General features: G+C 36.4%; 2 protein-coding genes across 2 annotated transcripts; both read right to left on the reverse strand.

Annotated features, from left to right (window-relative positions):
- Positions 1–349: 349 nt before the first annotated feature.
- Positions 350–11,110, reverse strand: LOC117240264 (cGMP-specific 3',5'-cyclic phosphodiesterase-like). Its single transcript, XM_033506241.1, has 13 exons — positions 9,743–11,110; positions 8,287–8,518; positions 7,545–7,876; positions 7,128–7,361; positions 6,398–6,755; positions 6,079–6,248; positions 5,561–5,783; positions 5,296–5,370; positions 5,184–5,222; positions 4,806–5,087; positions 4,207–4,583; positions 3,367–3,803; positions 350–2,704 (listed from the first exon to the last, which is right to left on the reverse strand). Exons 2-13 carry the CDS (start codon positions 8,338–8,340, stop codon positions 2,070–2,072), a joined length of 3,216 nt encoding a protein of 1,071 aa, XP_033362132.1. The 5' UTR covers positions 8,341–8,518; positions 9,743–11,110; the 3' UTR covers positions 350–2,069.
- Positions 11,111–21,837: 10,727 nt separating this feature from the next.
- LOC117240240 (chromaffin granule amine transporter-like) lies at positions 21,838–25,609 on the reverse strand. The gene is made up of 7 exons (XM_033506213.1): positions 25,108–25,609; positions 24,634–24,843; positions 23,726–23,992; positions 23,489–23,529; positions 23,088–23,234; positions 22,515–22,836; positions 21,838–22,345 (listed from the first exon to the last, which is right to left on the reverse strand). Exons 1-7 carry the CDS (start codon positions 25,211–25,213, stop codon positions 22,128–22,130), a joined length of 1,311 nt encoding a protein of 436 aa, XP_033362104.1. The 5' UTR covers positions 25,214–25,609; the 3' UTR covers positions 21,838–22,127.
- Between the last annotated feature and the right edge of the window lie 714 nt (positions 25,610–26,323).

Raw genomic sequence — 26,323 nt, forward strand, 5'->3', positions numbered from 1 at the left:
AAATGAAAATTCCTATGCGAATTACGGGTGATTTATAATAATTACAAAAAAATTTCTCTCTCAGGTATTGATAAACTAATTAATTAATATTTATCATAAGTAATATTTTCACGAGTTATTGATTGAAAAATTGTGAAGTTTTCATTCATCAAAAAAGATGTCCTTTGAATGTCGAAAATTCAATACTATTGTATTTTTTCTAGAATCAAGTATATAAACACTAGATTCTATCATATTCTTTCCATACTTCATACCTTTTATTTAATTTTTTTTAATTTCTATAAATTGTTTAATTTAAAATAAATTTATTTCTAGGGGACAGAGAAAAGGTAGAAGAAGTGTAAGACACTTTGAGCACATTCAGATTTTATTTAGTCGTGTGCGATAGTCTCTGACAGGCATGTTCGTACACAGTGGCTATATCAAAAGACTAGAAACCAGTCTCACTCTTGTCGCAGTATTCACATATTTGCATTTTTTTTTAAACACCGCACTCGAACGATCCTGAATAATTAATTGATACTTGTACGTACTATTAGCACGGATCGGCCAGGCTTGTATCACGCTTGTGTCTTTTTGTTTCATCAAGAAAATATCTATTTTGCACAACACCATCTGTGACAAGGATTTCATACGATTCAATCATAAATACTTAATAGTTTAATGAAACAAAAGACTCATCGAATTCTTTTTGAGCTTTTTCCTGGCTTATCATCCTCTGGATATTAATTAAAACAACAGAAAATAGGAAAGATACTTGGATTAATGATAAGTTATTGACACCAGGAAAGATATGTATAAAGGAAGAAGAAGAAAAAAAGAGTAAAATACAAAAATAAGATTGCGAGTCACATCCTTGAATTGCAGAATGCGAGATCGCGTATTTATTTCCTGCGTCATAGACGCAATTTTTGGTGTGGTTGAATGACGTAATTGAATCGTTAATTCGATTCGTAAGCATTAATTTGCCTTGTACATACCTTTATCGCTGACTGATTCTCGGCGCTATCTTAGAAACGCGTGGAATCGAAATGCAATGTCTCGAGAATGCATCGAGACTCCAACATTTTCTGTTGTTTTCATTTTTTCTTTTACAATTTTCTCTATTTTCCCTCTTTTTCTTTGGAATATAAAAATGCCTATCATTTGGGTACATATTTCTCATTATTTTTTCTGTATTTTTCGTCTCCTTTCCATTGATATATAAAAATGCCCATCTTCCAACTATTCTTTTCTTTTCTATTTTATAAATCGCGAGATCCATTCTTCCATTTTTCATCGATTCTATATCTCTGGAATTATCCTAATAAGGTATCGAGATGTAATACAAAAAAGATTGTCAAAATTGAATTCGTACCATCGTCGACTACATCACGTTTCTTTTTCTGAATGGTAAAAGTCGATGAAGGTTGCCTAACTCATCACCACTCTAACTACCTAGCCATCGACTATTCGTCTAACTTCCCACCTAAAGACTCGACAGTCTTGGAATGAAATCTTGCAAGCTCCCATTTTCAGCTTTGACTCTGTGATCTTAAATATTTTCTTTGTTCAAGGAAACCACAATTCCATGTTACTTTGACAGTTTTTGATTTTTCAAGGCATTCATTGCTTTGTATCTTCGCTATACAGTCATTTAGAAGTTTCATTTTTACAGTCGTCCATTATTTAACGAATGATTTCGTCGTTCTGTTAACAATTTCGATTACCACAATTTTCCAAAACCTTCTATGAACTTTTCTTTCTTGCTCCACTATACAGTCATTATATTCTCTAGAATTTAGTTCTTCATTCTCAATGAATTACTCTCCATTAATCTTCTGTTATCTCCATAATTCTATTAACAATCTTGATTACCGTGATTTTTCAAAATCTTCTATGAACATCAAGAGCTCAAGGTAATCTTTATTTCTTCGTAAATAACTAGTTGCAAGCTAGTATAAATTAGCCAGTAGACACTATCAACGTCCACCAGAGCTAATCTTAAGAAAATTTTACATTTTTCATAAAATCTTCCTATTTTTCTTTCGTCATTCCGGTATGCTCTCAAGAGTGGTGGACGTAAGCCGTCAAATGAGCAAACATAATTTGTTCCGACTCTTTCTGTCAGGTATCAAAGCTTTCGATCTTGCAGCATCTTCAGGAGTGCCTCTAGCATAAAGTGACCTACTGATTCGATGTCTGACACCTTTGGTTAATGTTCGACCTCCTTTTCTTAAAGAAGCGAATCTTCCTAACGTGGATTTTTCTGCAACTTCTTTTCTGTCTACGTGAGCACAGTTCAAGGTCGTGACAGTGAACTCGATGTCCTTGGGTTCATAGGAAATGAATTCTTCTACAGGCTCGTCAATGGTGTCACGATCAATCCAGGTCAAACCCATCTCGACTTTTTCAGCCAGGTCTTGCCAATGTTGCCTATTTTCCATGGTGCCCTCATAGAGAGGCATGATCCATGGAAAAGTGTCTGAGAGGACCTTGTATAAAGGCAGACATATCACGTCGATGAAACCAACTTGCATTTGGGGAAGTTCGTCCTTTCTTTCACGATCCATCATGGCCACTGGTTGTTGATTTAACTGAAGACGTTCTAGATCACCCTGGTCGAAGAATTCATCGGCGACTAGCTTGGCTACGCGGTGTTGTACTTCCCAAGGCTTTGCTATGGCGCTCACGTCGCACGCCGTCATCATCATTCCACATAGCACTGGAAATAGAAAGTGGAAATCGAAGGATGAGAATTTGGTATTTGATATAGTGCTGTCAGTGAAGAGTAATTACAATAGAATTTAGGTTAGGCAATGTTAGAAATGTAGAGTTAGGTTGACTGTTAGCTGTTAGGTGGGATAGATTTTATTATAAATATAGTATATATATACATATGACTTCGAGATTTGATTTTACTATAGATATAGGAAAATTGCTGTCTATTGAATTTAGCGCATTATGGATTTAAGGCTCTTAGAATTTATTTTACTGGATATCACCTCTGGGTATACTGGATATAGGGGAATAGGTGTCTTCTAGATTTAGTTTTTCCACGAGTATAAAAAATCATATATAATTAAACGTCAAATTTGCAGACATTATGGAAATAGAGTAATATTTACTTAGATTTCTCTCTATTATAAAGAAATAATAAAATATTAAATTTGATGTCACCCTGTCGGTACAGAACACCAGTTATTAAATTTTTAATTACAAATTTCATTTTCACTATTTATGATATCGCAAATCAACCGAAACCACTCTTCAGATCTATCTTTCATCATATTATAGGATATACTGTAGAGGAAACAGAGGATATACGTAAATGATATATAGGTGAATTACTAGCTTTTACGGTAATCATTGATAAATTAATCTTACGTTCTTTCTTCTCCTCACTCTGCCAATCGAATTCTCCCTCATCGATCAGCTCCATGAATCTATTTTTCTTCTTAAAATAAACAGCCAAATCAGTAGAAAGTATCGCACTTTCAACCACCTTCATCACCTTCCTATAATCTTCCATAGATAGACTCTGAAAGATGTTATTGCTGTCCGAATTCAGGATCATGACACATTGATCGAAATGATGATGTTCCATAGTACTTGTTGAATAGAGAATGGCCAATGGCGATTCTGTCTTCATTTGAAACGCGTTATTGGTTCCTCGATGGTCTAAGTCGTGACACAAACAAGCGACTAAGAGTCCAAGAATTTCAAGGTCTGTCATGAACTGCTCCATCTTGCCGGTTTTCAGCATGGCGAACATCGTCTGGGCGACGTTTAGTGCATGCCTCCAATTATGGTACTTGACTGGTCTAAAAATAGTTAAGAAATTTCCATGCTACAGCAGGTTCCACAAGTTACTTTAATATACATTTTCATTCATTTTTGTCTCGGCATTACTATTAGACTGTGGATGTTGTGCAAATTATAAAATAAAAGGAAATGCAATCTAGACAGAGATTTGATTCGCTGCATAAACATTATAACGAGTACTTCATCTTGAATATTTCGCATGTATATTTAAATATTTTATAAATACATAAACATCCGCAATCCAATTGTTTGTAATCTTGTTACGGCATTTCATAAGTTGTAATGCAGTTTTTATAATAATTTCGATAGTTAATTAGGGAAGACTCTGCTGACAAAATTTCCAAAATCATTTACTTTGGAGTATTATGTAACATACTTTAATTAATTTAACAATTTTCTTACCTATAATTTTTCTTGACACTGAGAACCCATCTGCAGAGAACCTCGTAGGGGATATGAAATTTTTGGATGAGGTCGCATTGCTTGAACATTCTAATTGTAGCTCTACAGGTGTCTTCGTCGGTTAAATCGAAGTCAATGAAAGTGAAACTGTACAAATTATAACATTCCGCGGACGGTATCGGTTCAGAAGTTAATTTCAATGTGTCGTCATTGCTGGCTGTCGCATGGTAGCTCAGACATTCAAGAGCTACTTTCTGCTTGGCCATCAGCTTACAAGCTGACTCGTACATTTGGGTATTGTGGATTCCGAGGCCGCAGAAAATGGCGAACGCCTCGAAGATCGATACGTCCGAGTCTGTGAAGGATGTTCCGTTGTCCTGTAGAATAGTTTATCGATAATTGAACTTTAGATTTCGTAGATCGATAGTGAGCTTCGTAAATATTGGATTTTTCAATTTCAAACTATTTAATTTTAATTAAAAAAACTATTAATTTTTCTAATAAAAAATAGAAGATAATCACTCTAATTATCAAAGATTCTCACTCCTGAAAACTAAAAAATATAAAAGTATTTGATATAAAAAAAAATGAAAAACAACCTTGTTGATTAATTGAGCAACGCCAATCACAGTTCTCTGTCCATTAACTATTGGCATACAAAGGATACTCTTGATGGGTCCACTACCAGCTTGAACAACGTCCTTCTTCAGCCATGTGGTCACGTCTCCAATATTCAAGATCTGACCAGTAGCAGCGACGTATCTTGCGATCTGACCCAGAGGATTCGATAGATCGCTTCCGCTAGGTCTGTAGACTTTAGCTTCCTGAGTCTCGTTGTCCATCTCGAAGATTGTAGTAAATTTATTTGCATCGTTCAATGCCTAGGCATAAAAAGAGAAATTTTGACGCGAAAGGAAAATGAAAAATTAAGAATATTAAACGCTATTGATACGTCAAGGACCAAGAGATTTACTTACGTGTTGTTGGAAAATGTCCTCCATCTCGATGTTGTTACTCTGAGCCGCCAGGAAAGAAGAAAAAGATGATCAGACTTACGAACTCGAGCAACACGTTGCCGGTGTCACTCACCTCTCTCCTCGACAGCGGTTTCCGGCACTCTTGCGTCGATTTTCCCGGTCGTTCGACGATTTTTTCGAGGTGGCCCTGAAACGAAACTTAGGATTTCTTATTACGCTCCTCGCCGACCCTTTCAAAGGGCTCGAGAAATCCTCGCTTTTCTCACAGCTTTACTTATTCTATGCTATTTAACAACCGAGTAGAGAAAATTAGAAATTCATCAAAAATCTGTTTCGTACTTTAATTACGTTGAGGTTGATTATTCGAATGAACTTACTGCCTCGCCGCAGTCAAGATCTAGAAGATACACGGCACATCTTTCACATTTTAGAAGTTCCTTCGCTTCGGTCATTATTTTCGTGACCAAACATTCCAGATTGTTCTGTTCTTCGAATATGTTTCTAGCAAGATTCAGCAGAATCTGATTTCTTCGGTACTCTTGCACCGATAACTCGAAAAGCTGTGCGTTTTGTATTCCGATTCCGCAAAATGTTAGGTACCTGTAATTAGTTTTTTCATACAGACGTAGAATATGTATGTCGCGATGTTTTTAATTTATTTCAAAGATAGGCAGCTATTGTACTACAATATTCAACGATAAATATTTTGTATTTTTCCAATTTTTTCCATCTTGTCTTATCTGTCTTGTCTTTATTTGTTTCACTTGCCATTAGATTATCGTCTGATAGTCTATAATCTGTATCCACGATAGAAAATATTTAGCGTAATTCTTTGGCATAACGTAGAGTCCGTAATGTTGCTTTTTACTTTTAACGAGTGGTAACATTCGCTAACCTTTGAAACACCTCCACGTCTCTATCGGTAAATTCGTTACTACCATTAGTCTTGTTTATAATCTGTGCAACACCAATCACGTCTCCCTCGTAATTGCAGATAGGCATAGATAAAATCAATGTTGTCTTGTAACCCGTTCTCATATCGATGGAACTATTGAACCTTGGATCCTAGAAAGGAACATTTATCAACTATTTATTTTTGTCCTAGAAATGTTTTTATCTAGAATTTTTTTCTTTATTTTTTTAAATTGTCCCATCATTCTTGTGCTTAACATCTTACTTATTATCGATTCATCGAATCTCTTTTTTATGCGTACCTTGTAAGCATCCTTGATGTTGATGATTTCCTTAGTTTGAGCTACATAGCCAGCAATTCCAACTCCAAAAGGAATCTTAATCTCTTCGTTCTTCGCCCTTTGAATGGCTTCCTCCAATTCAGTGTCTTGCGTCACATCGAACAATTTTGCAACTAAATATCTATCCTCCAGAGGTCCTTTAGCCAGAAAAAGGCTTCCGCGATCAGCATGCGTGAGCAGGCCGACGTTCACAAGGATCTTATGACAAAGAACGTTGATATCCAGCTCATTCGCTACATCCCTGATCAACTCCATGAACAAATCGCTCTCATCTAACCTGTTGAGCTCTTCTCTTCGTCCTACCAACGAGGTGTAAGTCCTGGATTTAACATACACGATCATATCTTATAGGTATTCTGATATTTTCTTTGTTCTACGAATGAAGATTTTTACTCTTTAGCAAACCGTTGATGATAAGGGCAAATTAAAGTAATAATTCATTTTTTTATAAATTTTCATCCTTAGTAAATTAAAGATATTTATGTAAATCGCAATATTTTTATAAACGCAATTATAGGGAATAAGTAACTGCAATCTAAGTATAGTAGATACCTAAACGAGGTAGAACGTATTTGTTTATTTGAAAAATATTCATAGTCCTCACACACAAGTTTCTTTGAATATTTACATATAACGTTGAAAAGATGAAAAAGTTTTTAAAATAGAAAAGATTAAAAAGATGTTAAGTCACCTGCTGGGACTTCTACTGCGTTTCGCCGGTGAACTGGAGGCCAGCCAACTCTGGAACAGGTCGGAGGTGACACTGTTCCGTTTGCTTCGACTCAGAAGGTTCTCCTGTTGGTGTACGTTCTTCAGTGGTGATTTGGTTTGAACCACAGTCATACTCTGAAGTCGTTGACGAAGCTCGAGGCTCGCGTTCTCGCGAAACCAGGTCTCCGCCGCGTCTGGATGCGCCTCGAGGTACCTTTTTGAAAAAATATCGTAACAAAAATGTACTTTTTTTAGCTTTCTGCCTATGATATCTATTAATATGCCGATCCACGTTAAGAAATAAAATATTCAAAAGCAACATGAAATTTTATAAAATAAATGTACAGATTAGCGATAACGAACAATATTCAGGTATAAGAACAAAATATTTACTTACCTGCCAACTTTTTCCATAGTGAGACTATCGTCCTCGTCGTACTCGTGTATCGTATCTTGGCAGGTGATCCTTTTGCTCCTGCATATCCTGTCCTTCAGGACAATTTCGCTGTCCTTCGTATCAGTCTTGATGCTGGTGCTTAAAGGTAATTTTGATTCTTCCTGCGTCTTCGTCTTATCAGGATCATTACAGGGGACAACGGGTGGTTCCAGTTGCTCGGGATTCAGCGAGCACACCAGGTGACAGTTGCTTCGCTCTGCCGTCTTCGAGGACATTGGTTTCGTTGAAATTTTCATTGTCTCGAACTTCTTTAAGTTATCATTCCGGTCCACCTATGTGATTTTTTTAATATCATATTACAATCTTTATAGTATCATTTTTATAACTTCTTCTAGTTGTTTACAATAATCGTTTATGAGAATCCCTAGTACGTAGTTACTTTTTAGTTTTCAGCACGTAATTTATTAACCATGTCATTTCACTTTAGGCTTGTTCATTGATGATTACTATTGTATATTCACTAATTATCTGCATTAAAAATTTTTTACCATGTAAGTATTTATGTCTTTCAATAATATTTTCTTCATTTTCACTCGTTATTTCTCTGCTTGGTCCTTGATAAGTTAATGAACATAACAATTAATTAATAGTAATTATTAAATAATTTAACTTGTCATCTTTTGTTTCTTCATTTTCTTTCATTTCTCTTTTTCTTGCATCTTTTTTAGTGGGATTATCGTACCTCTGTGTGTTTCACCTCCGGCAGCTCTTCGTCCACCTCGTCTTCAGACTCCATATCATCTTACGTCTGAATTAATTAGCATTGAGCACGATGGTATAGCTGCGCTGCAAGGCTTTAACGTGCGGAGTTCTCGGGAGAACGAGGTGAGAGGACACTTCGCATTGTAACCCCCTCGCTTTGTTAAACTTTACGGGCTCTTCGGACCGTGCTGCGAGCCTCAGAGACACCAAGCCTGAAACCAGTTAGTTATTCCTTTCGCTCAGAATGTCGCTAGCCCCATCCCCTCGCCCCCTCTCCATTCTTGATAACAGAATTCACCGTTGTACTTTGCTCACCCCGTTTCTGTATTCATGAAACTTATGAAATTCGCGGGAGACAGACGATTAAAAGCAAAGTTGTAAACAGTTGTGATTAACCCTTTGCTCGTGATGAGGTATTTTTTAACAGCTTCTCATTATTTGCACAGGGCAACTTTTGAAAAGAATAATAGATTTTTCGAAAAATTATGTTTTGATTTTTTGATGTGCTATTAGTATGAATTTTAATTAGTGAGCTTTTCTTGACATGGAAAATGGTACGAGAATCTGGGAGGTATATTTGCGAAACTATTTTTATAAGTTTCCTCGCAATAAGAGTAGTATAAAGAATTATAGAAAATAATATTTCGATGGGAATACTTTTGTTGTATTTTTTTATGATTTTTAACGATACAATTTAGAAATAAAATGCCCATGCATACATATTAATATATGTATATATATATGATTTTATACGTAGAATTCTTTTTACAGTTGTCTAGATATATAGAATTATGCATAGAATATTTACAGCGTACAATCATTTTTACGATTCATACTTCATAATTTAATTTTGTTACATTTTAATAATTTTCACGAATTTTTTTAACGATCTTCTGAATCTCCTTTTCTACGTAGAAAAGCGTTATGAAAAAGGATCGTGCAATCTTTCATCGCGAACGTGTCTTGTGTAACTTGGAGACTCGTTCTATCCCGTTTCATCCCCCAAGGATCGAACGGAACGACTCTCACGGGAAATTCACGTCTAATCGCAGAATTATGAAATTTCGCGATTTGATATTCAACGGGCCGTTCGTCGTCCCCATGTTACGTCTTTCCGAAAATAACCGTTTGTAGCGAAGAACGACGCGACCATCCGTTACTTCGACGTCTACTTTCGTCCGCGACACTACCCTATTCTAACTCCCTCCTCCCACAATCGTGTGAGAGACGACGAAACCCAACATTTCTTTCATTTACACTTTTTCTTAATTCTCCCCATTTTTTAAAAAGAGGAAAGAATTTCAAACAACTTTTGAAAGAACTTTTACACAATTCTCTAAAATTTACTCCTATATTCACAATTTTTAATTTGATTCTTAACTTTTTCTTTGTGTAAAAGAAGTTTGAAAGAATTTAAAAAACATTCCAAAACTCACCGGTGCCTAATCAACAATTTTCTTCTCAAATCCTTACATCCTTCTTCGACGAAAGTTTAAAAAAATTCTATCTCCGATACAATATCTTCCTTATGTAACATTTAAAGGTAGGGTTTCATCGAAGAACGCCTTTGTTTGATCAACGTGGAGCTTCGATAAAATTATTGTAGATAGTCGAATTGCTAATTTTTTGTGGTGTTTAATTGATGTACGTTGATATTATTATTATACTGTGAAAGAGATCGACAAGGCTACGTCGACGTCTCTTTAACAGTTTGTCCTCTTCAACGGCGTCCTTTAAGTATGCACCGTTGGTTTTTGCTGCATCCCTGGATCTTCACTGGGCCGAGAATTAATCGTTTGTGCATCCGGCCGTTTTCTTCGATCCTTAATAATAACTTAGCGAAGAATCGACGTAACGATCTTCCAAAGTTAACTTCGAGTCGATGTCTTCCCTCTTCCTTAGTTTCGTTGATATTCAGAATACGAGAATTAACGAGGATTCAGTAGAAAAGATCCCTCTTAATCGGACATTGCTTGATTTCTAATTTTTATTGTTACTTTTATATTAATATTTAGGATCCCGATCTTGTTCCGGAATTTTTAGTTTCGTGACAAATTCATGATAACATATAGAAAGTTTAAGATCCATTTTTTCAGAAAATTTAGCGGAAAATGTGATTCTTAATTTGATTTTATTACTTTTAGCTTTTTTCTACTAAAAAGTACGTTTCTTTCTTCTTGATATTTTAAAAGTTATTGTAGAACGAAACTTTTTATTCTGTATGAAAAATTTTAATGTAAAGTAGTGTTTTTGATTAGACCACGAATAATCTTTATTTTTCAATGGGAATTTAACCTTTCTCCCGAATATTCAAAATACTTGGATACTGTGAAGTACCATTGCTAATTAAACAACTATCTTCAGTTACAAGTAGTACGTTTTTTGAGGCTTTTATCCTTGAATTTTCAATCCAGTGTTCTTAGATCACAATTTTTCTGTGAAAACTTACTTCTTTTATACCTTGGTTTCGTAACAGATCTTATCGTGGACGGCTCAAACCTTCTAAGATTCGTTAGTAGAGGGGCCCTTTTTAATGAGACATTGATCGATGCTCATTGTCGAATCGTAGTTTAGGCAAATTGGAAATGGGACTTACTTCGTTCTCAGACGTCTTGCGGCTGCCCAAATCTTTAGATCTTCACTTCAAACTTATACAAACACTTAGTAGATTGTATGTTTTCTAGTCAAACGTCGATGGAGGCTTGTTAAGTTAAATTGGAAATTAAACTTGTTTATTCCTCTCTTTAGTAGTGGTAGTAATATGCTTTCAAACTACCTCAAATCTTCCAAACTTTGTTTCAAACTTGTAAAAAGTATGATTTTTAAATTAAACGTCAATAAATAATTATTTTTGAATTTTGGAGTAAGTCTATCAGAGATAAAGATGTTTATTTCTTGTGATATATATCCCAACTATCCCAAACCTTTTATATTTCCCAACTATCTCAAACCTTTCGAGCTTCGTTTCAAACTCGTGAGAAATATCGTTTTAAAATAGGCATCTATCGACGCCCGTTTTCGAATTCTGATTGAAGTAAATCAGAGATCAAGTTTACTTTCCTCCATTTTTGGTTTCGTAACACACAATTATGAAACTACCTTGTGGCTGTTCAAACTTTCTAATGTTTATGTTAATAATTATTATGTTTTTAGTCAGACGTTGGTTGACTAGTTTTCAAACCGTAATCTTGAGAAAATCTCTCAGTAAGGATCGTTTTTAGTCAGACATGGATGATCGTTTTCAAATCACAACTCGCTTCTTTCGCTCTTGATTTCGTAATGCACTGCCAGAGTACTTCATGTACACCTCTCAAAATTTTCGCTCTAAACTTACAAGAATCTGCAGTAAGGAGCGTCGTTTATAGTCAATCGTCGACTAATCTTAATTCCAAATCCTTAGCTTATATTCTACGTTCATTTTCCTCTCGTCTAATTTAATATAAATCGGACTTATTTTCCTTTCTTAATTTGCTAATTATTAATACGTTCTTAAACTCAATCCCAATTTCATTCTCAAATCTTCGAATCTTCGTTTCCAAGCTTCTAAATAGTAGCTTCGTTTCTAATTGAGCGACAATCAACTTCGATAGACAATTGTTTTCCGATTGAAACTAAAGCCAGATAGAAATCAAGCCCGAGCAAATCGCGCGACAGGCATCCACGTCACTATCCGCTTTCCGTTATAGTAATCAAGCTGATCCCACGGTCTTCGAATCGATCTCGAGGCGGTCCTCGTTGCATCGTGCATGCTGTCCGTCCTGCTCTTCATGATCCCGCTGCCGGTGCTCCCGGAACAGTGTCACCAGCCTCGACTACGTTCGTGCACTGCGTCAACCGATCCTTCACCTAAACTTATCTAACCTCATGTAACCGACGCTCGAACCACCTTTCGATGTAATCCTTTCAAAACAATTTCCTTCGAATAATCTCCTTAATAATCTATAATTTTCATTCAATCTTCGTTTCACTAGCGATCAATTTATACATTTTCACGTTAGTCAAATCGAGATCGCTGATGTTCTAAACCAATCATTTACTCTCATCGATCGATAATATATTTATTCACCCAATTTTTCAATGCAGCTTCTTAATCGAAAGCACACACTGTGTCACCTATAAATACATCTAAGAGTTAAAACAGACTGGACAATAAAATTAGTCGTTTCTCGTTAATGTCTTACGAAGGAAGCATCCCAAATACAAATATAACAAAGGTGAGGAGAGATACGTGGCTTTTAAAGAAGGTGTCAGGCTAGTCCATCCCTAGAATTCTCTATAATCGTCTCTTATCGGTGGCTTTTCACATGGCGAAGAATCTCGGTAGAAAATAGCCCCGTATTTTTCCACTCTTATCGACGATAATCGTACGATATACGGTGAATCATGGGCTGGTCACGCACATGTCGTCGATAGTATGTACGATCGACTAGATAACGCAGGAGATAACCGTGAATATCGAAGGGAAAGGCGACTGGACCGGTCGAAAGCTCCGAGCTTACTGAAGCCAGGCTAGCCGACGAGGTGTTGGTGAAACACGAGCCTTTCTTTGTGTTCGTGGTGGATGTACGTGTGGGCGTGTATCTTCTGCGGTGTCTGTGTGCTCGTATGTGCGCTTGTGCGCCGCTGGAACGCGGAAACTGGTGCGCCAACTCCGATCTTCCACCGTGGAAGTCTCTGTCCATGACGAGTCGCGTTTCTCTCTGCCTTTGTGTTTGAATAACTCACACATCAATCGTTGTTTCTGTATTAGCGATGTGTCAGTGAGTATGTACGTTGTTGAGTGTGTACGTGCGTATAGATTCGTCGGTGATCGCCTTTTCACTGGCTTCCGAGTGTAATCGTGTATCAAGCTGGGAAACGTTAGCTCCTGTCTTTGTGTGAGAGTATGTAGGTCTCGTGTCATGGATGTTACGTCTATAGCTATGTATTTTCTTTTTGTAGGAGCGTTATGTGTACGAGTTTGTTTGCGATGATGCGTGTATAGATAGAGTAGGAATTATTGTGTTTGCGTGTGTTGTGTGGGGATGATACAGTGACGTCTTTTGCTTGATTCTGAGGAAAGGAATGGGAATGAATATGCACGGGGTAGGACATATCGTGTGTGAGAGGTGACAATTGGAAATCTACGTATAGTTTTAGTTGTCTTTGCGTGGAGCCACGTATCGAAGAGAGTTACATCATTGGGTCTGCTCGGCTAAGTAGAATGTACCCGGCTTGGGTCAGACGCGGGGCGAGAGCTTGGGTACTTGATATTGTATTTAAGAGTAGAAACACTGGTCTGGAATATGTTAGGATGACTATATTATGTATGGATAATCGTAGTTTACCTGTCTTTTGACAATTAGCTAATAGTAATCCATGAATTTGTTCGATATATTTAATTTAGATTCCAAATAAAGAAAAAATTAAATTATTTTGAGTAATATAAAAGGATTGAGTATGTCATGGTTAAAATGGTGTAATAAAAATAAATAAGTATATACGTACGATCGTGTTTTTATTTCAATAAAGTTAATATTAATTTTATCCCTAGGTATTTATAAATATCTTTCTCCTATTCAAACAAGACCGGACGAAGAATTCATACTTCATAATTAATATAAAATTCATGACACAAAAAGTCGGAAAAAGTAAAAGAATTCAATTAACAAGATCGAACGTAAGAATTTAACAAATTCTTCGAATCGGACCAACTACTATTTCAAACAGTTAAAAATCTGAACGATATTTCACGGTAGTTTATCCTTCTTTCAGTTAAGTGAGATTACATAAATATTGGTAAGAATTTTTATTAGTTTCGTAATATAAATATTTAAAAATTCTGAAATACTTAGGAACGTACATTGCAACGTTGAGGAAGGTTACAATTTTTAGACTCGATGTCGTCATATATTTTTCAATAAAAAGCAGGTTCACTCCCCTCGTAATCCTACACGGTCCCTAAATTTAACTTCCCCCTCGATTTTTCTGCTTTCAATTGGTGCAATATTATCGTCAACATCAAAGCCTACGCTTGTTTCTTAATACAATAAAAACACATGAAAACCTTCTATGATGTATCCCCTGGAAATTTACCTTCCTCATCCACTTTCCAATCACCAATGATACCAGGAACATCGAAGAAACCAATATCAACGAGATCTAAGTCATCCGTGTTCGTCCCCAACTTCTAATCCCTTAACCCAAACACTCCAGTCAGTAGAGAATTCCCACCCAAACGGGCCAAACACAAATCACTCCGAGCATCGCCCCATAAGCGCATCCTCGTGTTTCCCATCCACGTGTACACGTCCACACGGTCACGGTCTGTCCCGCGTATACACATCCAAATTCACGTATAGCTGCTGGAATCGATATAGCGAAGTCATAAAATTGATCCGATATTAAGCTTTTTACAATGTAGCTCGAGAGAGATTCAGGAAAGTGCGTAGTCAAATACTTACGTATGTAAATACGCGACTAATATTCAATTCTCAAGAAACAAATGACTTCCATAAGTAAAATTTGTAAAGTGTTTGTAACATCATCATTTTTCTGTACGTTTGAATTTATTCAGTTGATTGATGTGTCCGAACAGTCCATATAATATTATGGATTTCACATCTTAATTATTATACCTAGTGCAGTTACCTATACTTATCTTTTATGAAAAGTAGAAAAGACATATTTCTTGTATTAATTGGTAGTAGAAATGTAGGACATCTCGAGGATGCAGTGATAATTATCCTCCCAATCGTTCGCTTATTATTTTATTACACTAACAGAGAAAGCTAACATCTATTACAATACATTGTTAGTAAATTATAACAGCAAGTTTAAGATATATCTAATATATATCTTCCAATTCATTCGTTTTAAATTCTTTCTTATATTATTAGCTTCTCGAAAACCTTAATTCCTTGATGTTCGACTTCGCCATATTTCTTCTCCCAACTATACACACACATCACCAAATTCAGAAAGCAATGTGGTCGCGCTCGCGCGAATTGCAATGGACCAGGTTAGGCGCGAACTTTCCACGGGGGTTATGCGTGCGCCCATAGCCAAGGCACACAGACACATGCATCGTCTGTGTGTCCGCCTCGGGAATAGCTGGAAGATCGATAACGGAGTACGAGTCCCGGACGCAGCATCTCCCGTGTCTGCTCGCGCGATTTTCCACCGAAAATTTCTCAGAGGGCCGCCGATAGCCGGCGTGCTCCATCGATTTGACGCCGTTCTCCGTCGGCTAACCGTTCCCAGACGTTTTGTTTAGACGCTTTTCCATCACGTTCGTGTTTCTTCGGTTCTTTTTACCATGATACTTAGTTATAGAGATTTGGTGGGTTGATTTTCATACTTTGAGCAAGGTTATTGAGGCATGTCGTGGGCGGAGGTTGATTTAGAGGTTGGCGGGCTGTAGAGGGTAGAAGTTCGTTTGGCGAAATTGTCGCAGTTCGCAGTTAGTAAATTGTATATGTTAACGAACAATATTTACACGAAACATTGTTTTTAAGTTGCTTAATAGTTGCGAATATTTATCTGCGATTTTTTCCTTATTATACAATCAATGACAGAGTGGAGTAAATTAAAGAAATAGAGAGGGACGGGTTGCGTTATAAGAGCATAGATTGGAAAGAAAGGAAAGCAAAGTGGAATAAGAAAGAAGAGGAGAAAGGGGAGAAAGGAAGGGAGGTAGAATATAAAAAAGGGAGAAAGGGTAGTAAAATAGCAAAGGAAGGAAGGGAAGAAACTGGGATAACGAAATGGGTAAAGGAAAGGAAGCAGAGTAGCAAGGAAGCGAAGTAACGAAAAACGGGGCGGGAAAAAAAGGAAAATGGAACGGGGGAAAGCTAAGAGGAGAGTTTTTCTTGGGAGGAAGGTAAGAAAGAGAGGGATGAAAAGATTGGAAGCGAATAGAAAAAACAAATAAAAATAAGAGGAAGGAAGGATAGAAGGAAAGGAAAAAATAGGAGACGAAGGTCTTATAAATTTTGTTTAAACCTTAAGGAACGCTGAAAAATTTGACGACGCACGACAAACACACACACACAAAGATTGTTTGTTACGTGAGGGTATAAGTTTTACATGAATGTTACTTGAACTTTCTTTTCCTTCGGTATTATATATTCTATTGTAGGTACGAGACACGTGATTAAGGTTCACTTCGTATGTATAACATGTTCTGGAAACGTGGTCGATCAGAGTTTCGAAATTCAACGTGCTAGGGTACGCAAATGCGTCTAACTTTATCCTCCTTCTTTCTCATACATATCTAGCGAGAGATAAATTTTTATCAACGCGTAGTACCCACTTCAAAATTCTATAAAACTGCTTATCAATTTCTTTAACGAAACATACAAACATCTTTACCGACCCTCTAAGTGGATTCTCCGTGTCTTCTTCAAAACGAATAAATTCAAGGACCGTCAATATTTCTAATATTAAATAGTATAATTAAAAATTCTAATACAATTAAACAAAAATAAGGAAAAAGAAGGAAAAATAGTGCAGGAGGTGGCGTGGCGTATCGTTTTTCAATAAATTATTCGCCCGCATGCGTGTCTGGCTCATGCTGTGCCGTTTAAGCGCTCCGGGTGTTTCGTATCTCGCCCCATAAGGCGAGCTACAAATTATATCTCGAGGACACACAGGTAAGCTATCGATTCCGACCACGCTACTTGCGCCATCGTTCTTTTTCTCCCGTTCGACGGCCGTTTGTCTCACCGCAAGTTTACGTTCCCTCAGCGTGCTCGTGAATTAAAAATCGATGTCACCGTTACAAAGGTACGCGCCTCGTAAATCTCGATCATTTGATACGTGTTCCCTAAAACCGTGCTTTCTTCTTTTTTCTATTTTTTATTCAAGTATTTTATTCAAACACTTGAAACACTATGCAAGTTTTCGTAAGGGTTCGTAAGGAAAATAGATCTTTCCAAATTTTCGACTTTTTCTTAAAAAAAAAAAAATTGAAAAGTATCGAACAGAAATTAAAGATTTTCCTGTTTCTTTAGAAGAAGACAAACATGGACAAGGCTTACTTTTATCGTAAGCTCTCCGTATTGGTATAAAAGAGTACATACTAAAATGGAGTACAATATTTGTGTAGACAAAGAGTATAAATCTTCTGGATGGCGTTCCAAACTTTTACATTGCAATTTATTAATAGAAGGTTATGACTTTTTCGTTTTAGATTCGAAAATTGATTAGGGGTTTCATTGGTTAGGTACGCGAAAGTTTGAACCACGAAATTACAGATAGAAGATTTCGGGGTTTGGAAATTGTTATTGTTTCGCCCGTTGTAGGGTGTAGCGAATATTGTAGTATAGGTATAGGGCCCGATGAGTTTATTTCATCGTTGTAAATTGTTTTACCTTGGAGGATTGAAAATGGTGCGTACCATTTGTGGAGTTTAATAAGTTCCTATAGGTTGAGGGTGGTTAGATAGCTTTCTTTGAGTTGACCTTTTCAAGTATGCATAGAACCACTCTGACTCACTATTTAATTTTCAGTTGTTTCTTGACAATTTTTTCGTTCTTTTCTATTTATAAATAAACGATATCGGTGAACAGTTCAAAGAAAGAAATACGTATTATTCATCGACTGATATCGTTGGTTCGTAGATGATCGCTATGTCGTGATTTAAGGTATTATTGTTGATTTTTGTATTAAATATACAGATTCCCAAGTGGTAATCAAAGTTGAAGAAAGACAAATTGTTAAATCAAATTAGTCGACAAAGAGAAACGTGACTGTTGAGCTCGAACATTTCAATTGGTATAAGTGTTTCGTGTGCTTTTTTAAAGGTTGTCCAAATTAGTATCGTTTTAAAGGGCACCGATGGATGCTGTGAATATTTAAAAACACGAACTGTATTAAGTGTACGTACAGTGGTCGAGGTATTAACATAAATAGGCGTTTCTGTCGATAGACGATTGGTTTATGCGAGAAGGTCAACCTCGATGAAAGTAGAATTAAAATGGAATATTCAATGCAGAATCGATTTGCAAGCCGATATCTTGACTTTTGATTCCTATAGAACCTGAATTTAAGTAATCTTACGGTGCACGTGTTATAGAATTCTTGTTAGAGGATCTTCGTTGTTTAAAGTGTACTACAAGTATGCGATATAAGTAGAAATTTATTGAAAAGATATTATTGAAATATTTTTATGGAAATCCTTCGGGTGGATCGTACCGAAGCCGTTTAGAAGTTATTTGACAATTACGACAGAGAAAGACGCTTAAATTTATTTGAGATTACTTAGAGGTCATCAAAGATTATTTTGTGATTTTTTAAGAATAGTTGAACGTCATTTGAGATTCATCCAAAACTATCTTTCTGGTCTCTTACATTCATGATTATTTCTTTCTATTCCTATATCATCTACAAGGATAAAGCGCATGTTTTAAGAGGATGATCTCGATCGCTGGAGAAAGAGGCGTTAGTAAGAGCGTAATGTGGCTCGTTAGCTACGAAGAAGGAAAAACGTAGAATCGTAAGAGAAAAGAGGACAAAGGACGGATATAAGTGCTGGCTCACCCGTTTTAAATTCTGATCGAAATCCTAAATGTCCGCTGATTTTATCCGACCTTTCCGATGTTTCCCTCGTTACTAACGTAGTTCGTGCTCAAATCTTTCCTACGTACGATAAGAAAACTGGATAAACTTATCTTACTTATGACTTCCGAGACCGTTCTTGGGTTATTTCAATTTTTCATCCGATTCTTACGATAATATTAATGAAGCAAAATACAACGTTAAACAGATAGCGAGTGTTTATTCAAATTCATACGTTCATAATTTGTTTCGTCTTTAATTAATTCTAATTAAATAGTTATTATATATAATGTGTTTTACTTTGGATCATTTTACGTATTTTTGCACATCACGCGCATTCTGTACATTTTTGTACTTTTAAATTTCTTATAAATGTATAAATATCTGAATCTACTTATGTAATATTTAGTCTGCTAACAAATGAAAGAATCAATATCCTTTTCCAACATCTAATCACCACACGTGAAACTTACGTTTTAAATTTCAACTTCTTAAATTTAATCTGAAAATTCGATATTCATTAATCTTATTCTCCTCGAAGCAATTGTCAAACTAAAATAAAACGGCTAATGAATTAAAGAAACAATCTCCTTTTCAATATGTATCGCATTCTATTCTTTGTAATATCAAAATTCCAATTTTGTCAATTTTCGTTCAACGTTTATCAAACTCCCTATCCCGGAGCAATTACCAGCGTCAAACAAAATTTCCATACATCGTACATCAGTTAAGCAACCAAGTAACGAATAGCTGGACGATGTTATTTCTTCGAACGATTAAGCGTATCTCAACAGGGGGTGCGAACGCGGAGGAAAACAAAGGGCGATGTAGGATTTCCCAGAGGCTTCTGGATTCCACGTGGAATGGTTCTAGCTGCAATACTGATTTCCAGCGTCTACTAAATTTGTGCCAGTATACGACGGTCATTTTCACACACACCCCTCGCCCCTCTGCCGGTTCATGACTCCTTTACCTGACCAACTCCTCGGCAATAGCCGTTCCGAACCAAACTCTCACCCTCTGTTCATGGTCTTTATTTCGAGCCGGATTGCAACCGTGCGAACATCGATTTTCTATTTATGGAATATAATTTAACCAACGTTATTGTAGGATTACGGCGACGTTAACGTCATCCCACCACCAACCCACCACCTTTAAGAGAGGATTTAATATTCTTTAGGTTACGAGGCGGGATGGTCGTTCTCTGTTTGCTACGATTCATGGAAGCGTTTAATTGGTTGTATCGAGCGTGTATACGAAACTATCGGTAGTTTACGCGACTTTAATTTCGTAAATATACTGTATAATTCGAAGCAGATTTTCGTGTACTTCTTCTCCCAGGTGTAACATAAACAGTGTTTCATTTTGTTCCGTCATTCGGTACCAGTACAAGGATAAATTCGATGTTGTGGCTTTTTTCGTGAAAGCACAACATAAAAAACGTAAGCAACGTAAAAATGTAATAGCTCATAAAACCTTCCTTGAGGGTAGTAAAAGAGATCGAGATTCGGACATTGTGGAACACGAAAAAGCAAGGAAATAAAAATAATTGGACGGACAGTTCGCTGAAAGTGTGTTAATAGAGTTCTCTTTAGTTCGGTATCTTCATTTTAGGGACCAAAACATAGTGATATGAAATAGGATATCCTATTTATTTTTCATCCCGCAGGTTCAACGCAAAGGCGTTTTTCACTTGTTAAATATTTCAGCGTGGGTAGTTATTGTAGAATACATTGTCGTAAAAGTATATTTTAATCCACATTTGTTAAAGCGAACATTAAGAAACTTATGATTTTTAGATTGCTAATTTCTATTTGACGATGTACTAATATTAGCATATCCGACGTCAAAGAATATTCCTATTTCTAAATAATTAAAATTACCTTCTGACATTTAACATAACCTACTAATCGGAAACAATTATCTAGATACCTAATTAGTATTTAATCACAGTGAAATATCGACGAATTTGTTATTTTTCTTGATAATTTCTTTGTTTCTTTTGACTATAAATATGAGATGATTGTTATCAAATATCAATGTCTCGATGCTATTGTATTACCGACACGTCGACCTAATTACGCTGCTAATTTACTTGTGAGCAATTTAGCGAATAATTAGGAATTAGCAATTAGTCGTTCGACTAGCCGACCGAGCGTCGAGCAACGGTTCCGTTTATTGAGAGAACCGCGTATGAACCGCGTGCACTCAGTTTCTTGTTTGTGTGACACGACGCGGTTTCCGTTCCACGTGAAAATGACCTTTTGTAGCATTTTTGCCAGTGAAAATAAAAAATACGACGTGCCAACGGCACAACAGGGAGGTGTGGTAATTTTTTAAATATTTTATTTCATTTAATAAGTTTTGAATATCGGAGGAACTACAATTTCCCAACAAATTTCTGGCATTCGTTGTACATTACCACCATTCTTCAGAAAAGAACCAAATTAAATATTCTATGTGTACATTTCATTACTCGTTCTCCGACGAAATAACTATTCAGTTATCACTGTTATTCAATTAATTTTAAATGCGTAGATAGAAAATGTGTATATATAATTTCGATAAAGAACAGTCCAATTTCTTGAAATTTAGGAAACAATTGTGAACGTCGTCGCGTAATGTCCGCGGGACGTTACTTAGCAATTTCCAGGATGCTAATTTACTTCGTTATAACTTACGACGTTGAGCTACTCTCCGTAGTATAGTTGAGTTGGAATACAATGATGTTGCTAATGTTGTTTCCGAGCGTTTCTGAGACATAAATTCGTAACAGTGTCCATGAAAACTACTTTGTTAATAATAGTTAATATTAACCGATTAAACTTCTCTGTAACGGTAAATGACATAATATTTAATTTTTTGTAAGCAAATAAGTGCAATACCGTTCATAAAAATATGTTGACAAAATACAATATTTTATTTCTATTTTTAAATTAATTCAGTAACTTTTATATAAGATGCACGTAGCTAAATATAACTATTTCTTTGCTTCGCTAACGAATAAGAAAAAGATACTTGGGTCGATCATCGGCACTGATAGGTACAGGATATTACAAGTATTATGTCGTAGGATGTGTACCTATTTAATGTTTAGTATTTTATTTATTCATTGGGAAAAATATTTAAGGATCGTTTAATGTTTTTACCTTTATTTTTTGTCACTTCTTAAATTGGTTTAATTTAACAAAAACCAGATATTACGACTTATCCTTATAGAATTACAATATATGTATAAAAGAGAAGTTAATCTTGATAATTGGTAGAAGCCGTTAAATTATATCAGAGATCGTCGTCAGAGTCTCGAAAACGCTCGTACTTCGCCACTGATTTCTGAAAGGTCTCGTAATCCTTCTTTTCATCTTGCTGAGTTAATAATTTTCTTCTTTCTAAGGTGAGGTATATCAGCAAAGGACAGTAGCCGACGTTCATTAAGCCGATAATTCGCATAACCCATTGGAAACCGATCGTCTTCACCATTTCTCCTCCCACGATGGGACCTTGAACGAATATTCGTTATATTATATATTATCTAAAAGTTGCTTTATTCACCACTGTATTTCTGTCAAATTGAATTTTCTGAATTGAATTTGTTTGCGAACAACCGCCCCAGCTATTAAAAATATTTTGATTGAAAATACTTTTACAGAGCAAAATAAAATAGCTTACCAAGAGAATAGGCCAGACTAACAGCCACTTGTTGAATCGAGTAAACCGGACCATAATTACCATTTTGGTCCACAAAGCTAGCTAACAATGGCACTAGAGCAGCGTCCGCTACCCCAATACCTAAACCCATTCCTAAGTGTGGAACTGCCAGTTGCGACATTGTCTGCGAGGATGGTATCAAAATGACACTTATACCAACTAAGAGCATGGCTAGAACAGCAGTTTTACTTCGTCCGTAGCGGTAAGCTATCATGCCGAAAAAGTTGGTCCCAATTAGATAGCCCACGCTATCTGGAATGAACACTGTTCCCAGTTGCCATTTCTAAAAGAAATTTTTCTATATTTCTGTATTTTTTACATTTTGTCGTAATTATATATACATTCTTAATACTAGAACTACCAACAACTAGAAATGTGTATCGAAATAACAGATATAATAGGAAAAGGAAGACAGGCACGTATCAATTGATCTTTTTGGCTATTCTGATAATTCTAGCGTTAATCGATCAAATTTGTGACTCGAAATCATTGGAAGATAAATATTATAAGAGTAAAGTTGATACTTTTGGTAACCTTAGGTTTTATGTGAGTTCGTAACCAGATTGGTAGGCAGGGCTCTAAGATAGCCATTGGTGATGTTGAACACCATATAGCTCCAACAATTATTAGTACGTACGGATCGCATAGCAGATGTGTCCAAGACGTTTCTCGATCGCTCGACTAAAAATGTCGTTTATCGTGTTTGTAAATAAGATAAAGATCAGTAAAACTGAGTAAATAATAGAACACTGAATAACATTCCGTTGTAATAAACGCTGTCCTACTGTATTCGTGCGTGACAAATTGTCAACGAAGAATTTCGTTGAACTAATTTTTTACCGTTCTGTATTTGTCAAGTGTAGGAGGATCGTCGCAAGTTTGATTTGGAAGAAGATATTCTATATTACAGTGTATATATAGCACATATTATATACCTCGGTGTTCATTTTGACGTCCAATGTAAAAATCTGCAGACCTGAAAGGAAATTACCATTGAGATCGTTGAAATCTAACGTGTAAATGCTTTATCAAGGAATCATTTCTACCGTGAATCATGAAACTCTGCAATCTCTTATAAGATTTATAAATTCTAATCTTCAATTTTCTAAAAAGAATCCTGAAATATTAAATAGGTATTGAAAAAATTGAAAAAAAGTAAAAAAGGTTCGTACAAATAGTAACGACGATGAAACAAGAGACCAATAGAAAAGGTGCCATTTTTCCTTCGAGATCGTAAAGGACAGAACCAATCGGATATCCAACAAGAACACCCAACGCTATGCTTCCAAGAACGAAGCCCATAATCTTGGACCTCTTGTCCTCTTCAGGGTACTGTGAAGCGACCAACGACATACCGGAAACGCCGATACACGCGGAGGAAATACCCTGGATGCTTCGAGCCAGAAACAGCACTTCGTAAGTTTGGCCAAACGCGAACACTGTAATAGTTGTCGCACTCAGAGGATGTCTTTGTTCTTACTCCGTCGAGCTTTTGGTAGTATTGTAAAATGCGAAATACCAGGTTAAATATAAAGTGAAGCAGTGTTTTGGAGAAGAGAAAACTTGTTGCATTCAAGTGAAATAATAGTTTTGTGTTAAAGAATACTATGCAGAAATTTGAATGTTTCTTTCAAGGTTATTAATACATATCTTAAAGAATATCACCGATGAAATATAGTGATATTAATTTATTGATAATATATATTCCCTCAAATAAAATTATCCGTTATAGAAATTTTTATAGCTACGATATTTGCGTTTATTTCCCTTTCAGTAGCTAAATTACAATAGCTTTTAACTTGTCGAGGAATTAAGAAAAAGATTTGGTCGCGCTTCTTATTAACTATTCTCGATGAAGATTTTGAAAGTAGTCTCGTCGAAAATTTAAGAAATATAATTTTTAGCTTCGTTTGATCTTGTTTCGACGAGGATTAACGAAGCGTTATTATCTGTGATATTTGTAATAGCTAAAAAATTGTTTCGCACGTTTCTGGGAAAACTGACGGCTTTTAATAGGCAAGACAAATAGCATCGTATTGTACAACCGGTTTAAACAATTAGAAAAGTAAAATGAGCTTACGCATCGCTGCTAGTAGGAGACTTAGATTTCCAAGGAGCAATGGTTTGGTGTATCCAAAAGTAGCGGTAAAGATGCCCACTGCTGGATTTAGTATTAATTGCATCAGCGCCTTTGAGCTTAACAACAATCCCACTCGACCATTCTCGTCGCCTTCATTGTTTATCGTCGAGTTTCCGTCCAAGGTGCAAAGATAGTCAGGAATAATCGGCACTGAAATATTTTTTATCGTTTCGACGATCCACGCAAATAAAGTCGATATTTGTATAAAAAAATCTTCAAAATCTCTTCAAAAAATCATTAATATTTTACCAACGGTTTCTAAAGTTTCTCTATTATTTTATCTTATATTATCTAAAAAGAACAGTTACGAATATATTTGAACCAAATTAATAATACACCAAGGATCTCTAAAATTTTGTTCCACATTTTATCCCCCTAAGAAGACCGATTACTAATATTCGAACAACACTTTACCAACAACCGTGAGCAACACGTTGTCCAGAAATAGGCTGAGGTAGACGACAGCAACGACGATTGCCCTGGAGTTTCTTCCTGTCTCCATCGTTGTCTTCGCCCACATTGAACCGAATTCTCAACGAACCAAACCCTTGAAGCACTCGATTACGATCACTCGAAGCTTCCAAGGACATAGTCTCTTAGTAAAATCGATTCTACCCCATACCCTTCCCATCGATCGGCAAATTTTTTCCTCTTTTGCGCGAGATCACACAAGTTGAGATCCAGTTAGCCGTCGACTTGGAGCAACTTCTCTTCGAATTCGCTTCCTTCGATACCAGAAACAGGGTTTTATACGTGACTGGAAAGCGAACCAGTCCCGATCATGCTTTTATAGGTATCCTGGCTGTGTCCTTGCGCAGAAGCTTTTTCAGAATACGCGAGTTGGAACGCGAGTGTCGCGGGCCCCTATACACGACTTTCACGAACCGATGCACTTTTCGATTTATAGTTGTTACGGCCGCCTTATCGAACACCGCCAGCCACCCTGCTTTTCATTAGTTTTCACCCGATCGTCACATGGCGTGGAACTAAACCGTCAAGAAGATCGAACACTTTTACGAGATTTCGTTTGGCTTGAGAATTTAGTTGACTTCTTTTTCTTGTTTGCGAGGTTTTGTTCAGTTGAGTTCAGTTGAGTTCGGTTCGGCTCGGTTCGGTTTAATATCAAAGGATCGTAAATTCGTACCATTAACTTTGCAGCTTAGGCATTTGATTTAAGAGTTTGCCAGACTTTGGATTTAAAGATTGCTCAGAGGGTGGACGAGTCATTTCTAAAGACAGTGGATTCGTTTTTGATTAACTTTGAGAATTTTTTCCAATTTAAAGGAAAATTAAATAACCAGAGGAACTGTTTTATACGTTAGTTAATTTTCCACTCGTTTCGAGTAATCTGTACACTTGCCGTGAGTTATAACGGACGTCCGCGACGTGCCACCGGTTTCCGGTTACGGCACTGTCATCGATATTCCTTCGGCACGTACACCTGTGCCCCGATTGCGGAATTACGTTCGATCATAACGCAATTTCGGCAGGGAACACGCGAAATTGCTTCACTTGCACGCGCAACCCTTTTCTACGTGCGAAAGAGGCTCCGTTCGTTCTCATCTCGTTTTCTACTTTAATTATAACGATATTGGCAGACGGAGCGGCTTTCGCTTCACTTTGAAAGTCA

Source organism: Bombus vosnesenskii, unplaced genomic scaffold, assembly GCF_011952255.1.
Source record: "Bombus vosnesenskii isolate JDL3184/JDL3185 unplaced genomic scaffold, Bvos_JDL3184-5_v1.1 scf7180000014579, whole genome shotgun sequence".
NCBI lineage: Eukaryota > Metazoa > Arthropoda > Insecta > Hymenoptera > Apidae > Bombus > Bombus vosnesenskii.

Excerpts from the sequence above, each read along its gene's own strand:
- LOC117240264 (XM_033506241.1), bottom strand. The coding sequence starts at position 8,340 with ATGGAGTCTGAAGACGAGGTGGACGAAGAGCTGCCGGAGGTGAAACAC. Across the intron at positions 7,362-7,544 it reads ACTATGGAAAAAGTTGGCAG|GTACCTCGAGGCGCATCCAG; the intron begins GTAAGTAAATAT and ends TTTTTCAAAAAG. Across the intron at positions 5,371-5,560 it reads ATCTTGACTGCGGCGAGGCA|GGCCACCTCGAAAAAATCGT; the intron begins GTAAGTTCATTC and ends GTTTCGTTTCAG.
- LOC117240240 (XM_033506213.1), bottom strand. The coding sequence starts at position 25,213 with ATGTGGGCGAAGACAACGATGGAGACAGGAAGAAACTCCAGGGCAATC. Across the intron at positions 23,235-23,488 it reads ACGTCAAAATGAACACCGAG|TCGAGCGATCGAGAAACGTC; the intron begins GTATATAATATG and ends CGACATTTTTAG. Across the intron at positions 22,346-22,514 it reads TAGTCTGGCCTATTCTCTTG|GTCCCATCGTGGGAGGAGAA; the intron begins GTAAGCTATTTT and ends TATTCGTTCAAG.